The sequence below is a fragment of the Agelaius tricolor genome, unplaced genomic scaffold (assembly GCF_023055355.1).
Source record: "Agelaius tricolor isolate 1412-34295 unplaced genomic scaffold, bAgeTri1.0.p SCAF_3, whole genome shotgun sequence".
Lineage (NCBI taxonomy): Eukaryota > Metazoa > Chordata > Aves > Passeriformes > Icteridae > Agelaius > Agelaius tricolor.
Window position 1 is genome coordinate 23,004,580 of NW_027269263.1, and position 19,245 is coordinate 23,023,824.

The window sequence follows — 19,245 nt, forward strand, 5'->3', positions numbered from 1 at the left end:
TGTTATCCTTGAACAGCTGTCTGTGAGAATGGCTACCCATATGGCTCATGAATGGCTGTTCATTTTCCAGCACAGTGTATGCTCTGCCAAGGAACAACAGTACCACAAACTCCCAATACAGGCCAAGGACATAAGCAGCAGAAAGCTCCATGGCAATGTGTAAGCAGATAAAATGTATCTGCTTAGTCCATTCAAAGGCTATGCAATACCATCAGCACTTGCCTGATGTTGGGGGCTTAGGGGGAGAGACAGCTCCAGTGACAGAGAGCCCTGTACAGGGCCAGACTGGTCCTGGCCTCCCTCCCCCTACCCACCATCAGGTACCTGCTAGGCATTATGTAGCTTCTGAACTCCAACATAAGTATTTCAAAGTCTGACTCAAATTTCTGCTCTGGTTGGTAGCAGATACCTATGCCAAGGTAACACAATACATCCAAGCAAATGCAGTTGTTTTTGTTCCTGGATGTCTGGTTCACCTTGGTGTGCAGATGTGGTGCTGAAAGCACCTGGTGAAAACACAAGAGCTTTTTTGCATGCAGGAGACTTGGCACATCACTGCCCTCACCACCCTCCATGTTTTGCAGCAACTGCTGAACAAAGCATAGAGTTCAAATGCAAGGGAATATTTTCTTTTTACAGAAAAATACCAAATAAAAACAAACTAACAAAATCATAAGAACAAATGTTATACCAAGAATACTCTGGTTTCTCATCAGCCTTTCCAGTTTGAGTCATCTTACTGTCATGCACTGTGCTGCCTCATGCTTGCTTCCTCCAGCCTCACCTTCTTCTGCAGAACCCTGACGTGACCACAGCCTTTTAGCCACGTGCTACTCAAGACTCCCTAACAGAGGGAAGTCCAGCTGCCACAATGGATTAGTGGAGACTTATTTTTCAGTGCTGCCACTGATCCAGTCCCATACTGGCATTCTGTTGCACAGTGGTTTGGCAAATGTATTTATCAAGAGGCAAAAGCTACAATGAGAAGAGGGACTTCGCTTTGCCTTCTCTCCCATGCAGTTTGTTCCTGTGAGTTAACACTGGGTTTGTCAGCTCTACTGCTCCTTCCCCCTTCAGTACTGTCCAGGTTAAGACTTTTGAGCCAGTAAGGTTGTTAATTTAATTTTCCCATCCATAGAAGCAGTGAGGCAGGTCCCGCAGTCCATGGCTGTGCTCCAATCCACTGTGACAACAGGAGCTCGGTGTCCTCCCAGGGAAAGGCAGCTCTCCAGAACCTTTTCCTCACCATTTAACTAAAAAGAAGGAAAGCATAAGATTTTAAGGAGGTATGTTTCTGCAGTGGGGGCAATGCACCCAGGACAAGCCAAAGCCTGATAGAGACACTCTGACTCTAAGAGCATGCAGAAAGCACACTAAGTAAGCAGAAAATCAGAGAGATACTGAGATGTGTGTAGCACACATGGGAAAGGAAGCTTCCAGTCTCACGACAGTACCATGTGCTCTCAGGCAGCTCAACTTCTGACATCAACTGAACTGCAGTAATTGAACAAGGCAGGCTAAGAGCATACACTGATGAGAAGCACATAAGCCTAAGCTATAGCTCATGTTAGTTCAGGTGCTCTGAGTGCTCCAGATGCAAAGTAAAAATTCCGATTCTAATCTGCCTTGCAAGAGCATGGGCATGTGACAAGTAACACTTGTTAATGAAGCACAGAAATTTAGGCACTTAGAACCATTCAGCCTTTTCCTTTGTTTAAATTCAGTACATGGTAAGGGAAGAGGATCAGGCTGGGTCTAACATAGAATCAGCAGGCACAAAAGGCAGATTGAAAATGAGCACCAGTCAACAATCATACATTTGGCATTGAACTGGCATGTATCCATACATTAAAAAAGTAATTAAAACTTTGTCCTAGTCACTTGGACACTAAAAGCTAGGTTTTAAGAAAGAGCACAAATACTCCAGCTGTAGGACACAAACACTTGCTGTACACTCACTACATACTGCTAAAATGCACACTGTGTGAAACTGAGCAGCAGCTTTGACAGAGCCAGGATGGGTATGTGCTGCTTAAAAACTTCCAGTGGCTGCTGTTGCACCCTTGTAATTAACAGAAGTTTGTATGGATACTTAAGAGTAGTCCTCATCACTTCTCAGACTTACCTTAAAAATTACTCCCCCAGTAGAAGAACATGTCAACATGTAATTGCCCTCAGAGTCAAAAGCAAAAAGCCGTCCTCGTGGGAACTGGACTTGCTTGTAGCCACTGTACCCAGACAGAATAAAAGGACCTGTAGCTTCCCTGGGAAGGTCATACTCAGACACCTTCAAGCCACTTTTATGGATGTTCCACTGAATAAACTAGAATGAGAAAAAGAGATGAGAAACGCCTATAATGAAATTAACTGGGATGCAAGTGCAGTAGCCTTTTTTTGCTTTTAAGCAAAATAGTGGGTATTCCTCACAAACAAAGATGGCATTTTGACATCTATACCTAATGACTATATGTATTAATAAAACACAGGCTGCAAAGGCTGTAAGAGTGCCTTCTATCCAGGCAAAGATATGCCCTGCCTTCCTCAAGCACTACTGCCTATGTGTCTTTCCATACTGCATGCAGTACTCTGGTGAGAACTTGCTTTACTCCTCAGCCAAAGTCCCTCCCTGAGCCACACCTCTCTCTACTGCTGAGGACTGAAGAACTGCAGAAATTGCAGTGTTTATTATAAACAATAATAACAATTACAATAACAATTATAAAGGGAGCTGCTGATGAGATTTATGCAAGGTGGTCAAGGATACGCCTCCCTGTGAATCCCAGATCTCAAATGTGGTGATCTCAGGTCAGAGAAAGGTCATCCTGACATGGACTATTTAGAAAAGGGATATCACCAACAGGAGGATTTTCACACAAGGTCAAAGACTGCTCCATCTATGAACACATTTTTCAGCCACTCTCTCTGCAGATTACCTGGAGTAGGGTGGTACTGCACACCTAAGACTGCAGTTAGCAGCCCACGTTTCATCCAGAATCTGAGCATAGTTTTATGATTGTCCCTACCATATGGAGAAGACTCCAGAAGTAACCTCTCTGCCAGCTGAGCAGTAGGAGGCCATCCCCAGCCTACCTTGCCATCCTCTCCTATGCTGTAGACTGTGTTCTCATCATAGCTGAACTCCACGGAGTAGACTTCCCCATCGTGTGCCTTCCAGCTCATGGCGCACCCATGCTGCTGCATATCTGAGGGGAGAACCAGCACTGAACACTCCTCCTACTCACACAGAGCTGAGGTGAAGAGAGGGAGGCCTTTTATGTTCCTGAGGTCTCTGTGCCAGCCCTCCAAACCAGCCTGGGGCAGCCCAATCCAGTCCCAGCACCCTGTGCCTATACTCCTGCTCTCACTTTGGCCACAAAAATCATTGCCTATAACTACTGACTTCACAGGGCTGCTCATACACTCACTGACAACTGCAGGCATTCTGCATCCAAGCACCACTGGCCCTCCTCCTCCCCTTGTTATCCTGCCCATCCTCCCAGCTGCTGACAGCTCTGTCCTCCCAAAGACCTGGGACTGCAGCCTCCACCGGCACCAGAGGCAGATTCCCCATTCAAAGGTAGGAGCCCTGAGCTGCCTTTATTGCAAGAAAAGGCTGGAGAGAACAAAAACCTGAGAAACACAAATTACTCCCAAAAGGAGGACTAATGTGAAACTCTTGCATTTAAATGCAAGGTCTCACATTTATTGCTTTCCTCACAACTCAGCCTCTAGTGGTACTGCTATCTGGCACAGCACAAGACCACATGGCTTAAGAGCAAATTCACTCTCCTCTTCAGCAGGAGAGAAACAACACATCCAGCAGCACTACCAGGGTCTCCAGCCAATGTCCTCCAAAAAAGTCTATGTCAATTCACTCTTGAGAGCTCCTGTGGAGACAACAGCTTCCACCTTGTTCTCCAAGCATATCCTACAGCTGCCTCCCTGCTATGGGGAGCCAGCTGAGGACTAGGGACCACCTCACTACTCAGTTTCACAGAAACATTTAAGTTAGAAAAGACCTCCAAAATAATCAAGCCCAACTTTAACACTGCCAACTGCACCACTAAACTGCACTCCTAAGTGCCACATCTGTAACATCTTTTAAATACTTCCAGGGATGGTGACTCCAGCACTTTCTTGGCTAGCCTGCTCCAGTGCTTGGCAATCCCTTTGGTGACAGAAGTTTCCCTAATATCAAATCTAAACCTCCCTCGATGCTGCTTGAGATTGTTTCCTCCTGTCTGATCCCTTGTTACCTGGGAGAAGAGACTGACCAACACCTGGCTACAATCTCCTTTCAGGTACTTGTAGAAAGCAGTAGGGTGTCCCCTCAGTCTCCTTTTCCCTAAGCTAAAGAATCCCAACTCCTGCAGCCACTCCTCACGTGCTCCAGACCCTTTACCAGCTTTGGTTTTGTTCTTTGGACATGCTCCAGCCCCACAATGTCTTTTATGTAGTGAGGGCCCCAAAACCCAACATGCTGCTTTGAGATGCAACCTCAGCAGTGCCAGGAGCAGGGGGACAATCCCTTCCCTCATCCTGCTGACCACACTATTTGTGATCCAAGCCCAAATGCCAGTCTTGGCCACCTGGCCTCAGAGCTGGCTACCAACCAATGCCCCCAGGTCCCTTTGCACTGTACCAAAGAGACGAACAATCCCATCTGCAGCCCCGGTGACCAGAAGGTTGCCATTGTGGTTGAAGGCTGTGCAGTTAATAGCAATGGGCTCAGGCTCCAGGGAGAACTGCAGCTGGAAGGGAAAACTTGCATTAGTGCTGAGAAAATGGAGCTGGGGGCGCTGAAGAGCTGAACTCCAGGGGAAGGAAGAAAGAAAGAAAGATGGTATTTAGTAACAAGAACTCTGGTTTGGAGCCCTACGCCTCTAATGACTACAGACTTCAAGGTCCGGCAGCGGCATTTTTCTGTGACACTAAACCAGCAATTCACCTCAGCCAAGCCACAGCTTTCTTGGCCATGGCCTCAAGGTTGCAAAACCAGCTTCTGGCAGGCATTAGCTTGAGTATGTTGCTTTCTCCTACATGTCAGGGACAGTACTTCACTTAAAAACAGGGAAGGCAAGGGAAACAGCAGCAACGAAAACCTTTCAGTACAGCTCAACTGGAGAAAGCCTCAGCAAAGCGTCATTCAATCCACTTGGGATATTTCCAGTCACAAACTGTGCAGCCAGAATAGAAACAAGGCCATGGACTATTCTGAAGAATTCCTCAGAAAAATCCCAACACACCAATAAAACAAAAAAACTTCACCCAATCCAGCAGCTACTTACATTATTTATTTTTATCCTGAATGTGACAGAGGGAAAGGAGGAAGAAGGAAAAGGAAGGGTGTTGAAAAGAAAGTCAGCATAATTTAGAAAGAGGGCTCCTAGACATTGAAACAGAAGACACTCATTCTCAGCAAGGAGACTGAGAAAGGAAAGAAACCCAGCAAGTACCTGCTGTTTCATTGTTTTAGTGTCCCACAGTAGCAGCTTCCCAGGAACTTGGTTCATGCTTTTGCCCCCAGAGTTGATTACTGAGAAGTCAATGTGGGAGACAGGGCTCTGGGCTGCTGCAGAGCAGACGAAGGAGGCACCACTTGGGCTGCAGGCAAGCGAGAGGATCCTGAAACACAGGCACATGGTCTGAATCACCTCTCTCCTGCAGCTGCCTCATGCAAAACACTCACCTACAAGCTCTCCCATTAAGAGTCTGCAAGACAGGGTGCACTGTAAAGGAGGGCAGATTCATCTGCTTAGTTTTTGAGTGTCTCCCATTTACCTGAACAGTTTTACACTGTTCAGGCAGCGACTGCCCTCTAGATGAAGGCTGGATAGTCCTGCAGTTGCAGAAAAGCAGCAGGAACATTAAGATGTTTACTATTAAAACCAACACCACTTATTTATATACAAAAATCAGTATTCCAGAGTTACCTGGGCATGTCTTCATCAATGCTGATTTCACAGAGATTCTTCTTTGCTTCTGTGTCATAAAGACGAACTGTCCCGACCCCACTGCCAAGCAACAGCTTGAAACCAGCAAGGAAGTAGATGGAAAAAGTGTGACTGAGCAGTACAATGATGCTGGCCAACAACCACCAAGACTTAGCAATTTTTTTTCTATGCATTCAGACTTAATATTACTCCATTATAGTATATCCTGTCTTCCTGTGCAATCACACTGAGTGGGACTACCCCAAAGCCACAGAAGTCAGAGTAAAAACCCTGCTTCCCAGTGAGAAAAAGATCTAATAGGCACCAAGGTGGCATAAACACCACTTTTTAGATCATGGCTCAACCTTATGAGATGCAAAACATGTATGGAGTCTCAGTATCTAGGGGTCCAAGTAAAGAGAAGCTTAAGATTGTTAACTGTGTGGTAAAGAGAAATTCAAGCAGAAGCCAACTCCTTTCACCCATGGGAGGATAAAAATCATCCAGAAGAGCTCACACATGCTTTATCAGTGGTGTTACAATTTCAATTAAAATGTAAGTAATGAAAAGATGCATTATAAAAGAAAACTGAGCAAGCCAGATATTTGTCACTTCAGTGCCTAATTTGCTGGTGCATCCTACATGTATTTCAGAATGAAGAATCTTTCTGTTAGCAAGAAGAAAATTAATTCCACAAAGCAGAAGAAACATCTTCACAACAAACAAAGAGCAACAACTGCATTGACAACTTGCTTTCTAAAAGCCAAAGAAGAGACAAGCTTTAGCACCAGCTCTTCACAGGTGGCATTTTGGGGTTAGCATGCGACACATTGTCAGTGCCAAAATGTGAAAAATACTGCCTCACTTGCAGGCCAGCCTTCTCATACAGCCTGTATCTGCCAAGGGAGGCCATGAAACACTAGCAACAGTGCAAGTACTCAAAGGAATGCATATCATTTAAGGCTCCTCTCTAGCAATAGAATTAAGAGAAAAAGGGATGTAGGAAACACTTAAACTTCCATGTTATTTAAACAAGACCCAAGCTCCTCATGCACACACAAACCCTCAGCTCTTAAGACACCAGTCTAGAACTGGCCATGGAGCTTTTTTCACACCTTTTTACGCACAAGTAAAATGCCACCCCCACAACCCTGTTTCCTCTTCTCTGCTGCTGGCTCAGGCTATGAGTAAAGGTCCACAGCTCTCTGCTGCAGGCCTCCCACAGGCTGTTGTACTCAGTTGCCTCTGCCTGTCTTTACAAGTTGCTGTGTAAACTGTGTGAAGACAGGCATTTCTCTCAAAGGCACTACTTCTATCCTGCAGCTGTACCACACTGCACTTCAGAATTTCTGTTTCAGGGCAAGCAGTGGTGAACTCCTTGCTCAATACAAAGCATACACTCCCCACTCTAGCTAGAGGCTTTGGTTCCCTGTGGAAATTAACTGCTGCCCCAATCTTATCCACAGTGCAGCTGTCTAGAAGTGAACATGCAACACGGCCCCAAATCACCTGCTGCACTTCCACACACAGACTACTCACCAGCCGGTCACGCTTGGTGGCCCATTCCAGGGACAGCAATGGAGATTTGGAAATGGATGAAGCTTTTGTTTGCATTATGGGGTTAAAAGACCAGACTTTGATGACCCCATCCACATCCAAGCTGGCCACCCTCCGTCCAGAACAATCAACCCTGTGTGTAGAATGAAACTGATGGGATATTCTTCTCCCTCAAATTCTTAGATGTAACCCACTAATCCTTCCTTTCCTGGCCACACACCAGTTCCTTCTGCAGAAATTAGAACTTCTTTGCACTGCTTCCTGCTCACTTCACAGTAACTGGCACAACAAAGCACACTAAGCTCCAGACATAAAGCATAATGCCCTTAAAAAATACCTGCTTTCCAAGAGACTTTCCTCCTGGCTAGCATTGCCCAATCACAAATATCTCTGTCCAAAAATCTTTGTCCTTTTTCACACGTAGCACAAGCTACATGTTATTTTCAGTCACACCAACCTGACTGCCCAACAACTGAGAGTACATGTCCAATGTGCTGGACAGAACAGAGACTGGGAGAAAGAGGGCAGACACAGCTGATCCTTCTGCAGAGGCTTCTACAAGACAGCCCTCTCCTGCCGGTGCCATACCTGCAGTACATGATGGATGAGTGGTGCTCCCCATACTCCTCCTGGCTCAGGACGATGAAAGGCTGCTCCTGCCGGACTCCCACAGCCTCTGCACTGCTGCCAGGCATTTTGGTTGAAGTCTCTGTTTGCTCAGCATGAAGCTCTGAGCACGGCTCTGCCTCAGCTGTGTTAGTATCTGTTTTCTTCTCAGCACTTTGGCCCTGAAGGAAGAAATCCTGTGTGAAATACAAGGAAGCAGCTCCATATCAAGCTCCTCAGCTACCCCAGTCTGCTGGGAGAAAAAAAGAAAAGAAGCTGCAACAAAACAGAAGCATTGTCAGACTGACACTCCTTCTGCCAGGGACCTTTCTGAGTACAAGGACCATGTGTTGCACAACTGCACTATTTAATATGACCTGCTTAGTTGTTGAGTCCCTTATATCCCCCTCCATGTGCCAGCTATATACTTTCCTGTAAGAATTAAAAGAACTGTAACATTTCTAGCATACCTCAGCCAATATCAGAGGCCCATTTACATGCCATCAGAGCTCAGATTCACAAGAAAAGCAACATATGTCAAGGAATTCTTGCATTCAGCAATATAAGTTAAGTCTGTATAATATGCAGTTCAGCAAACCTGCAAAAAACTTGGCTCTTAAGCCCCAGTGGATGGATTATCCTCATCTGCCAGAGGTTTAGACTGTGCACACTGGAGTCACCACTGCAGCCAACTGACTGATGACAACAGTAGAGCTGACACACGAGTCCAAAAGCTTAAAACCCAATTTGACAGGGCAGACAGAACAAATGGAGTTTTAGGAAGTGACGGTATCCGAATGAGACAAGATCTGCACTGCAGAAATATTTGGAAGCAGCTCAGTATTCCCTTGCCAGCAGAAGTTGAACAAGAAGCAGGTACAGCACATAAGGTGGTAAACCATCTGCTAGCATTCTTTTGATAAACCATCCTCTGAAAGCTAAGTGTCCCCAAAATGGTATTGGTATTGATGGTTATGAATTCCTGTTCTGTAACACATGCTTGCCTAATTTACAGTATCTTCTCATCAGGACCAATGGATCAAGCCCTGCATAATCATATCATCTGAAATCACAGAGCTGGAATAGACTGGGAAATAAATCCAAGAATTATTCTGCTAGTTAATATGGGGAGATAACAACCAGTTAATGACACTCATGTGAAAGAATTTCACCTTTCAGTTTCCTTTTTGCTCACATGCTTTGAGTACAAGAGAAAGTTAAAGAGTATCAAGCTTCCCCAAGAGCACAAGGACCAATCTTTACACATCCCAAAAATCACTGCCTTAACAGAAGTAGAAAAAGGGAAGTGAAAGGAAACTTACTTAGAAATTGGGCTTTGCAATTTTCCAACCAACGCTGAAAGTGTTTTAGATGAACCATGAATAAAAAAGTTCTCTCAAGGCCTTGAATGCTGAGTGAGAGTAACATCTCTTTAACCAACACTCCCACACACATAACAGCCACACACTGGCCAAAGGGCAACAGTCCCTCAGCACTGTCTCTCCACAAGGCAGAATGTCTCATACAGACAAAATAACAAGGGCTGAGATGCTGCCTGTGCTCTGTACTTTTTGACAACATGGCTGCTGAAAGCCAGACAACACACAGGTGAACAGAAGCAGTGTGCTGACCTTCAGCAGTTAAAATCCAGGACACAGTTTTATTATTTCATTAGATTTTAAAGCAGAGCACACCCCCAGGCAAAACTGCAACAGTAAAGTACAAAAAACTCCAAAAAGTAAATGTTGCTAGGAAAGCAAGTTCCATTCCTATATAGGAAAATTTTATATTAGTTTTTATTGTCCTACAGAGGGCCTGTATAAATCAGCTTAAGAACCTACAGGAAGAGAACTCACTTTGGCTGGATGAGTGAGCCAAGTTCATTACCACAGAAGAATGGGGATTTTAACAAGGTATTTGAACACAACCATTGAAAGTGAATAAAACCTTAATGAAACCTCAGGACCAGGCTGTTGAAAAACACAGAGACAAAAGAATTCTTCTTCCACCTGAAATGCCAATACTGATTAACTTCCAGGGACACAGAAATAAACCAAGTGCAGGAGTTGGATTAACTATAAACATTAACCTTTGATACAGTTATTCCTGACTAGCAATTCCAAAGCTTAAAGGAAATACTTGCACTTGTTTTACCCCCTAGTTTTACAGAAATGCAAGCCTTCTGCCTCCCAGCCCTGCAGTGCTGACCAGTACCTGGAAGGTCCCTTTTGACAACAGTTCTTTCCTTTCTTTCCCGTGCTCTTGCAAGCGCTTCTGCCGCTGCTGCAGGGAACTGGACTCTCCTGCCACTAAACCGCTGAAGTGGCTCTTCCCATCCTTAGAGCTCACTGCTCCTTCTTTTCCTTTGGCACTCTGGAAAGCAGAGAAGTGACTGGGGAAAGTTATGCTTCTATAGGCCGCAGAACAAAGAGCAAAAGAAGCAGCAAAGCAACCAAGCACCTGCAAGAGCTCCACAAGCTCTTAGATAACAATAGCTGTTCTTGTGCTGCATTCAGGCCCAGCACACATTTGCAAGGCAGGAAAGGACATTTCATTTTTCAGATGGAAGCAGAAGCTTGGAGCAGTGCCCTGCTGCAAGTTAATTCCTTGAGACTGAGCAACTTTCAGTTGAGAATTACCTGGTGATTTGTTGGTTCTTTCTTCCCTAGCAGCATACTGCTAGCCTGCATTGGAGAAGCCCCACTTGAATGGATTGGTCTGGAAGGGCCCTTTTTACTTTGGGAGAGAAAGGAGGACAGAAAGCCGCCCCGGGACTGAAGAGAATGTGCTGTACTTCTCTGGTTGCAGGTCATATCACTGATGAAAAACACAAAACACCACCAAATAGAGTATGAAAGTGTAGCAAGGCAACCTGCCCAAAGACCACCCAGTTGAATGAAGTGGCAGCTGTTTGAACCACTGCAAGACAGATGTTCATTTGCAAGCCACTGCACCGCTATGCACTAAAACCCTATTTGAAAATATCCTGTTAGTGCCTGGAGCAGGTCATTACAGTTATTGTAACCAAAAGCTCACTTCTCAGACATGCCACTGAGACAGTGAGCTCAAACTGTTGCTGAATCCCCTTCAGAGCCACCTAAAACTCCTTCCGCTGTTTGTTTAGAAAGACCCTAAGGGAAAGGCAGGGAAATTCAGATTTCTGTAGGACTTATTCAGATGGGATTCCCAATTGATAGCATAAAACAGACCTACTTTGAGAGACTTTCAGCATCCAATATTTCACCAACACCCTTTGATAAACAGCAAGTTATGTTGAACAATTTTATGGCAGAAGCCTTCAATCTCTTAAAATCCAGACCCAAAGAAAATAAGAGAGCTACAGCCCATTTGTATGATTATAAACATCTCCCTTTCCCTTATAAACATCTCCCTTTTTCCACAATGCCAAGAGCAGCAGCTGCTTCCCAGAACATAACTGTCTGACCTCACTCTGCTACAGCTTCCTCTGAGAGCAGAGTGGCAGCAAGGGCAAGGGGAATACAATAATCTTCACTGTCTATCCACTCAGCAAGGATGGAACTATTCTAGCAAAGCTGGGCTTTGGGTTAAACAGAGACACGAAAACAAGCAACTGAACTGGTCCCCAGACTAAGAGATAAGCTGCACATGCAAGAAATGCCACTTCTTAGGCAAGTTTTTCTAATTCAAATGGAGAAAAATAAATACAGGAATAAATTACCCCATCCCTCAAGTCACACTCCTCCATACATGCAGATAGCATCAGGGCTTTCCACATAGTTATAAAAAACATATCACAAACTAAACTCTGTAGCCTGTACTGTGCAAAGACTGCAGAGCTGTCACCAAGATAGTTCAATAAACACTTAAGTCTACCTAATAAGACAAATTTTAGATTGAAACATTTTGTGTGTAGTACCTGCTACAATTTCTATCTGCCACTGGCAACAGGATAATTTAATCAATCCTATTCCTGTCCTGGAGTAAAAAAATAACAGTTAAAGAAGCTGTATCACTGTGTATGTTGCCTAATTTCCAGAGATAAGCACAAAATAGATGCAGCTTAAAACACATTTTTAACTGCAGCAAGTTCATGAGGAAATCTGTGTATAACTGAGCCTCACAGAAGAGAAGCTCTTTCTCCCTTGACTTTACAAAAGCAAGAAAACATCCCTGTGTAACTAGAATCCTTTTGGGTCATACAGTAACAGTATCTACAAAACAACACAGGGCATTCACCTATGGCACTGCAGGCACTCAAGTAAATGGAATCAAGAGCCAATCCACTTCACTTGAGCAATACTGCAGGTACTGCACTGCTGCCAGTGCCCTAGATGCCCAGAACACCTCAGTGCAATGCTGACAGCAGAGCAGAATCACTTCCATGTGTGCTTGGGCTCTCACTGGTTTGCAAGAACCTCCCAAAAAAGATGGGAGAGACACCTGTCGTGAATTCCATTAAACCTACTTAGGTCTGCCTGGATGTCTTTCTGCATTGAATCCCAGGGCAGGGAACATGGAAATGACCCTCCAGGAACCTCCCTGACCCAACAAAAGCAGCAGAGCCTGTCCCCAGCTCTTCTCCTGCAGGCACTCACAGCTCAGAGTCCCCCAGTCGATCCATGTTGGCCACATATGCAGGCAACTTGTGATGCAGAACTGTTTGTTCCACCTCCAGTTCCTCTTTCTTCATGCGGGAGGATTCAGCCTGCAGAGCAAACAGCTAGGACAGGAGAAAAGAGCCAAGTAAACACAGGGTCGCTGAGATTCACCTCCTTCCCACTCACTGAAGTTGTTTACTCCTTTTATTTCAACAGCTCTAGAAGGGCGGGGAAGGAAAAAAGTTGCTCTGACTGGCTGAGCACCACATTAGTCCAATTAGTCAAAGCAATCAGTACTTTAGGCACATGAAACTGGAGCCTACTTAAAACCCTTCATTCCTCTCCTGGGGCTGGCTGTGGGGACATCAGTGGTGCTGGGAAACAAGAGCTGGGCAGGGCAGAGCTCACCAGTCCCTCTCTGTGCAGGCAGTTTGAGGCCAGGGCAGGCAGGCACGGAGCCTAGAAGGTAATCTCCTTCCCACAGCCAAGGGCTTGCTGGACTGGCAGGGTGCACCAAGGTCAGGGAAACCAGGTCACCCTGAAATCCAGCTCCATACCCTGTGCAACTCCTTCCCAAGCATGATAGTGAGATTTATCTCCACATTGTGGAGAAAGGAAATCATCTCTTTTCTTCTTTACTAGAGAGGAACCTCAGGATGCAGCTTTCTGGAACAGATGTGGTTTATGCCTGTGACTCTTACACAAAGAGTTCCTCAGGCTTTTCTGTTTGTGTACGTTTGTTTTTCAGATATATTTCTTTTTCTTTTTAACACACTATTTAAGGAAAGAAAATACAGGAAGAAAAATGAGCTTTAGAAATCTTAGCTTGCTATTTATGTATTTGCATTGTTTCAGCAGCATAAAACAGAATCACTACTTAATTTCAGCTAGCATAAAATTCAGTATTTATTGACATCCTTTTTTAAAAGCTGTATTCTAGAGGTAGCTGGTTCCCTCTCTGACCTGAGCAGTTGACTAAAAGGGAAAGTCTAGTTTTACTTCTGTCAATTTGTCAGAAAACTTGAATCCAGACTGCAAACGATACCAGCCAACATGCAAAACACAAACTATAGGTTTATTCTGACTAAAATTAAAGAACACAAAATTTGAGGAAATAAAAGAGCTCTATTGCAAAACATATCTCATCTTCTGTCCCTACTCACTGACTATCTTTGCAGAACCCTCCTGTCAATGTTTGACTGACCTTCTAACTCCATACAGTACAGAGTGACAAATCTTGGGGTTTTTCCCAAGAACTGCCTCCTTTTTGAAATCAATTATTCTATTTAACTTCTATTTCTAGGAAAGTGTTGAACAGATATTAAAACAGTACAAACAGGAAACACAACATACAACAATGTTTTGTAACACAGGAGGTAAAGCACAAACTTTACTGAAGTATTTATATAGAAAGAGCTTTTCTTGGTATGTTTGAGGAAGCAAAATTAAAGTTCTGCTTACATGAATAAGCCTTCCTACTTGTATGTGATCATCCACATGTGATCTACAGTTTAGAAAGTTCTTAAACTGCAGATTTCACAAATTTCTCCAACAGAAGTTATACATGGAAATGACTGACCCATGTTACACCCTTTCCCTAAATATCTGCTGATGATACTGTCAAACAGAAGCCATGGAGCTGGGCAACATTTTGTCTGAACTAATACACCCTTCTTATGGTTTACTGTAAGATCTAGAGTTGGGAAACAGACACTCACAACACTTCCATTAGTTGGTCTAAATTGCTTTAAGTACATATCAAACATGGTGAAGGGGCCATTTCAGAAGTAACAGTTTCTGTCTCTTTGCCAGAATTTACTACCCATTTCTAGTGCTTCTATTTCTCTATCAGCTAAAATCTGGAAGTGACTGAATACTATTCACAAAATCAGCCACAATTCCTTTCCAACCCATTCTATAACTCTACGACACACATCCCTAACCTGCTACCAGTTTCACCTTGTTTTAACTTTGCAGTGTAACAGAAAACAAGTTTGTATAGTATTCAGTCACCTGTAAGACAGCACAGGGAGGGGAGACAATCACCTCCAGCAGAGGGACAGGAATATCCTAAACACACATTTCACGATATGATCACAACCCTAAGTTTACTGGAAATAATGGAAAGATAAATCAAAATAAAACAAAAGACTTAAAGAATCTGCCTTAGAATAACTGCACCAAACAGAACAGTTACAATGTTCTCGAATGGATGGAATCAACTTTACGAAACTCACATCACACAGTCAGCAGCTAAAGAGTGATCTCAGTTCTGACCTTATGTCGCAACGATTCATTTTCTTCTTGGATGAGACTGGTCCTGAGACATTCAGCTTCAAAGTTCAGTATGACTGGAACTGGTAAGCAATGTTAAAGAAAATCGAGGTGATAACTTGTGTACACCTGGCTTAATCCTAAAAGTGAGCACTCCATAATGGCCATTTATCTGTAAAAACAAAGCTGCCCAGTCCATACAATTAGCAAAAAGTATGTGCATGACCAGATGATTAGCAACAGCTTAAGTAATTAAGTCAATTTTTCACTTTGCTGTTGCACAAACTATTTCATGTGGACTTTGCAAGGAATTTTAGATTATTTCTTTTTAGAGTAAGAAGTGGAGGGCAAGACAAGTTCTATTACTGCTTTGCTGTACACTGAACAGTTCAAGATGAGCTGTATTCCAACTGCAGCATAAGCCTGCCCATCACCAAACAAGATAGAACTCTGTAGCGTGGGGCTAAAAACTTATTCCTGCCAAAAATCAACTGCTCTATTATAATGAGCTGTCACTAGGCAATGTTGTGAACATAATGTACCCAAAGAAGGATCTAACAGCAGATGCCAGTTCAGTTATGGATTATGACCCAAGGTTGTATGACTGTTTTGTACTATGTCAAGCAAAGAGTAAAACCATTTCAGAACAAGATGTGCACAAGATTTCTAGTCACTAGCATGAGGATGATTCAGCATCAGCAACAACCATAATTGTTTTGCCCAGGGAATACCACATACCATCAGATAATTGAGCAGTAACTATTCCAACATCCTCTGGTAAACGCCAACTTTCTATTAAGTCTTGGCTGTAAAAAATCACCTGAAAGCAGGAAGTTCCATAGTACTATATCCTTGGCATAACTGATCAAAGTGTAACACCAGGGCAAGGGAGATTTAACTATTAGTTGTAAAGAAGGATATGCATGCACTGAAATAAGACACTCAGGAAGTTGTGCAGAGACACGATGAAGGTATCTGCCCACTGGCGCGAGAAATAGGTAGCAAAGGTGGGGTTGGAGTCTGGAGCAGGGAGGAAGGGCAGGACAAACCAATCCTTCCACTCTGCCTGGTTCTGGAGCTCAGAAGCCTGCTTGAGGAAAAACTCCTGCGCCTTGTCATTGCGGCCATTCTGAAACACAGCAAGAAGAACAGGGCTTACACTCTATTAATGCCACCAGATTAGGTCCAGGAACGTTCGCTTTTTGTTATGAACACAACTATTTTCACCACCCTGACACAACAAGTGGTTAGTTACAGATTGACCAGGAAACAAAAGAATCCCAAATATGGTAGGAGAAGCTCACAAATGTACTTAATCCAAAAGACTTCTTTAGAGTCACCACAATCCTGTTTAAAGGCTGAGACCAATCGAACCAAACACGCTGATTTCAGTTAAACCAGTGCAAAGTGCACTAACATAAGCATTCGTATACAGGACCAAAGTATAATTCAAATTACTTAAGTCTACAGCACATACAGCTTGAAAAGGTTTCCAACTGACACATTATTCAGACAGGACTGTCACACCTCAGGGTAAGCACATGGCAAAACAAACCATGAAAAAGCACACTTCTAGTAAGATGTATTAGATTTTGACTTCTCCACTAACACCTCGATTTCCAGTCAGGGAATGGAACCAAGAAGAATCAAGGGGAGAATATACTCTACTGACTTTCCAGGGTTTGAACAGAAAAAAATCTCTGTTTCATTTTAAGCTCACACTCACTATTTTCTGTTCTATTCATAGCAAGCAAAAAGACATTAATTTTCTCTTCCACATTTCCTTGTTCCAGTTTGAAGCTTGTGTTCTCTGCCAGTATCCAAGTTAACTGAGCAGGACTGAGCTAGCAGTACTGTTATCCCTTCTGAGGGAAACCTGTCTTTATGTGAGTGTGAATATCTTGCACCCAGCAAATCATGTTTCCCTACTGCCCAAGTTTCCTTATCCTGCACACAAACTTGTCATGTGAGTCTGCATCAAACTCCTGATCATGACACATGAACTGCTTGTTCCTAATCCAGCAGGCCTGGCAGAATCTCACAGAGGCAGTTTATTGCTTTGGTTTCAGAGACCAGGACCTTTATAAAGAAGCCTAAAAATGAAACCCTACCTGGATAGCATGGACCAGGTAGTATCTGAACAAGCTGGTTTTCAGCTTGTTCACCGTTGGCCGGTACACGTCCTCCAGGCGGCTGAAAAGGCGTCGGTCCAGATAACTCCAGTAATCCCGCAGGGCAGCCAGGTCGTAGCTCTGCACAAACTGCTGCAGCTGCTCCACTATCTTATCCACCTAAAGAGGGCAAAACAGGGACACTTCACTCATGGGAGGGCTCCTGAGGCACAAGACTTGCTGTAACTTAGTGCTGAGAAGGTTTAACTGTACAATCCTTATGCATTAGCCATTTTCTAATCCTGGAAACATTGTGCATTTTGCATTAGCATTCTTCCACTCTGCAGTACTTTGCAAAGGAAGGAAAAAGAAATATGACAGAGCATAGCCAAACAGATTTTGACAGGGATATCACATTTTGTTGAACCCAACTGATGGATTTTTTTGCAAGTAAGCAAAACTTTCCATCTCCTTTAAAAGTGTGTTGTTAATAATAACAATAAAAAAATTTATATGATTAAATGCTTAAAACTCAAGTGCAGCACCTGAAAAAAAAAATTATTTTTAGACTAAAAGGAAAAACACCTGAATTTAGCCAACAGAAAGAAGAAGTCAGTTCTGCTCCATTGCAATTTTTGAAGTACCTTTATCTTTAGTAACATCATCTACTAACAAGGCAAGCATAAAATTTTGCAGAAGATTTTTTTTTTTTTTTTTGGTCATTATGTCTCTTTGGAAATCATTTCTGCAGTATGAATAAGGCAGAATGGTAGTGTGGGAATAGATTTTTTGTTCAGTGGTTTCTGATGGCCAAGACAGGCATCGGAAAAAGAAAAAACTGCATCCTGTATAAAATTAAACTAAAGTTGTTTAATATGTGGTTTGTTCTCCCCTCACCACTTAGTATCTTAGGACATACCCGACTTTTATCTCTGTGGCTTCCTACAGATATAGAAAACTAAAGTTTGTGACCCCAGTAGACCCTTCTTGGACAACAATTCAGATTAAGTCGCCAGCAAAGTGCGGGTGTTTTAAAAAAATAAAAGCAACATGCTTTATTAAGGATAAAAGTAGTTTTATTATATTTCTGGTCAAAGAAAAATCTGACTGTTCAAAGCACTATATTCGGTGCCCAAAACTGTTGCTACAGGAATACAAAGCTCACACAACGGACTGAAACTGGATTTTTGAGACTGGCAAATTCTGTGACGAGTTAGTCAAGGCAGCTGGTACTCAGGACATACAAACTAACAAGCGGAGCTGTAGAGCCGCTGGATAAAAATCCCATGACCGAGAAAAGATGCAGGCAAAGGAATGTCCTCCTGCCCCCTCGTTCCACGGGTCTCCTCCGTTCTTCTCGAAGCCGAGGATCCGCGGGCGGGTCACAGGTCGGGCTCCCAGCCGGCCGGGCTGCCCAGCGGCGCGGGGCGGCTGCCGGGAGCTGCAGCCCCCGGCTCAAAGGCAGGCGAGGGGATGGAGCCGCCGTGCTGCGCTGACGGGCCCTGGAGCCGGGCGGGAGGGGAGCCCCCAGCCGGCTACAGCCCCGCCAGGAGGCTGCGTGTCCCTGAGGGGCGCGGCAGGACGGCCAGGGGGCTCCGGGATGCGGAGTCCCGCCTGCGGGCCGGCCGGGCCCCGGCGCCCAGCGCAGCCCAGCGGGGAAGCGCGGTGGCTCCGAGGGCTCCCTCCGCCGCCAGGTCCGCTGCCCTCGCCCAGCCCCCAGAGCGCCAAGAGGCGCCCGCGGCCCGCCCGGGGACCGCGTCCTCCCAGAGGCGCACCCGCGCCCAGCGCCCCGCCGGCAGCGGGGATGCGCTTGCCACTTACCCGGAAACCCTTCTCCCGGTCCGCCTTGATTTCGGCATCCAGCTGCTTCAGGGCGGCGGTGAAGCCGCGGAAGAGCAGATACTCCCGCACCAGCTCGTCCGTGCGCTCCGCTGCCGCCGCCATGGGGGCCCCGCGGCGCCGCCGGCACCGCCCGCCCACGGCCGGGGCGGGGAGGGGAGGGGATGACCCGGCCCAGACCTGCCCCAAGCGGGACTACAACTCCCAGCGTGCCTTGCGCGCCTCTTCCCTGCCCCACTCTCCACCCCGCTGGCGCGTCCAGCCCGCGTTTTTTCCGCCTTCTGATTGGTCGCCGCCGGGCTGCGACTGCGTGCCGATTGGCCGCCCGCCACGTGCGGCTGGTGT

The 19,245-nt window shown here is 44.9% G+C and overlaps 1 protein-coding gene across 1 annotated transcript; it reads right to left on the reverse strand.

Moving 5' to 3' along the window:
* Positions 1-607: 607 nt before the first annotated feature.
* On the reverse strand, positions 608-19,068 carry WDR91 (WD repeat domain 91). The gene is made up of 15 exons (XM_071423166.1): positions 18,883-19,068; positions 17,062-17,241; positions 15,872-16,079; positions 14,954-15,036; positions 12,674-12,798; positions 10,736-10,913; positions 10,311-10,469; positions 8,079-8,278; positions 7,473-7,623; positions 5,934-6,028; positions 5,457-5,625; positions 4,643-4,751; positions 3,091-3,203; positions 2,126-2,323; positions 608-1,253 (listed from the first exon to the last, which is right to left on the reverse strand). The coding sequence occupies exons 1-15, from the start codon at positions 19,003-19,005 to the stop codon at positions 1,089-1,091; spliced, it is 2,256 nt and encodes a 751-aa protein (XP_071279267.1). The 5' UTR covers positions 19,006-19,068; the 3' UTR covers positions 608-1,088.
* Positions 19,069-19,245: the final 177 nt, after the last annotated feature.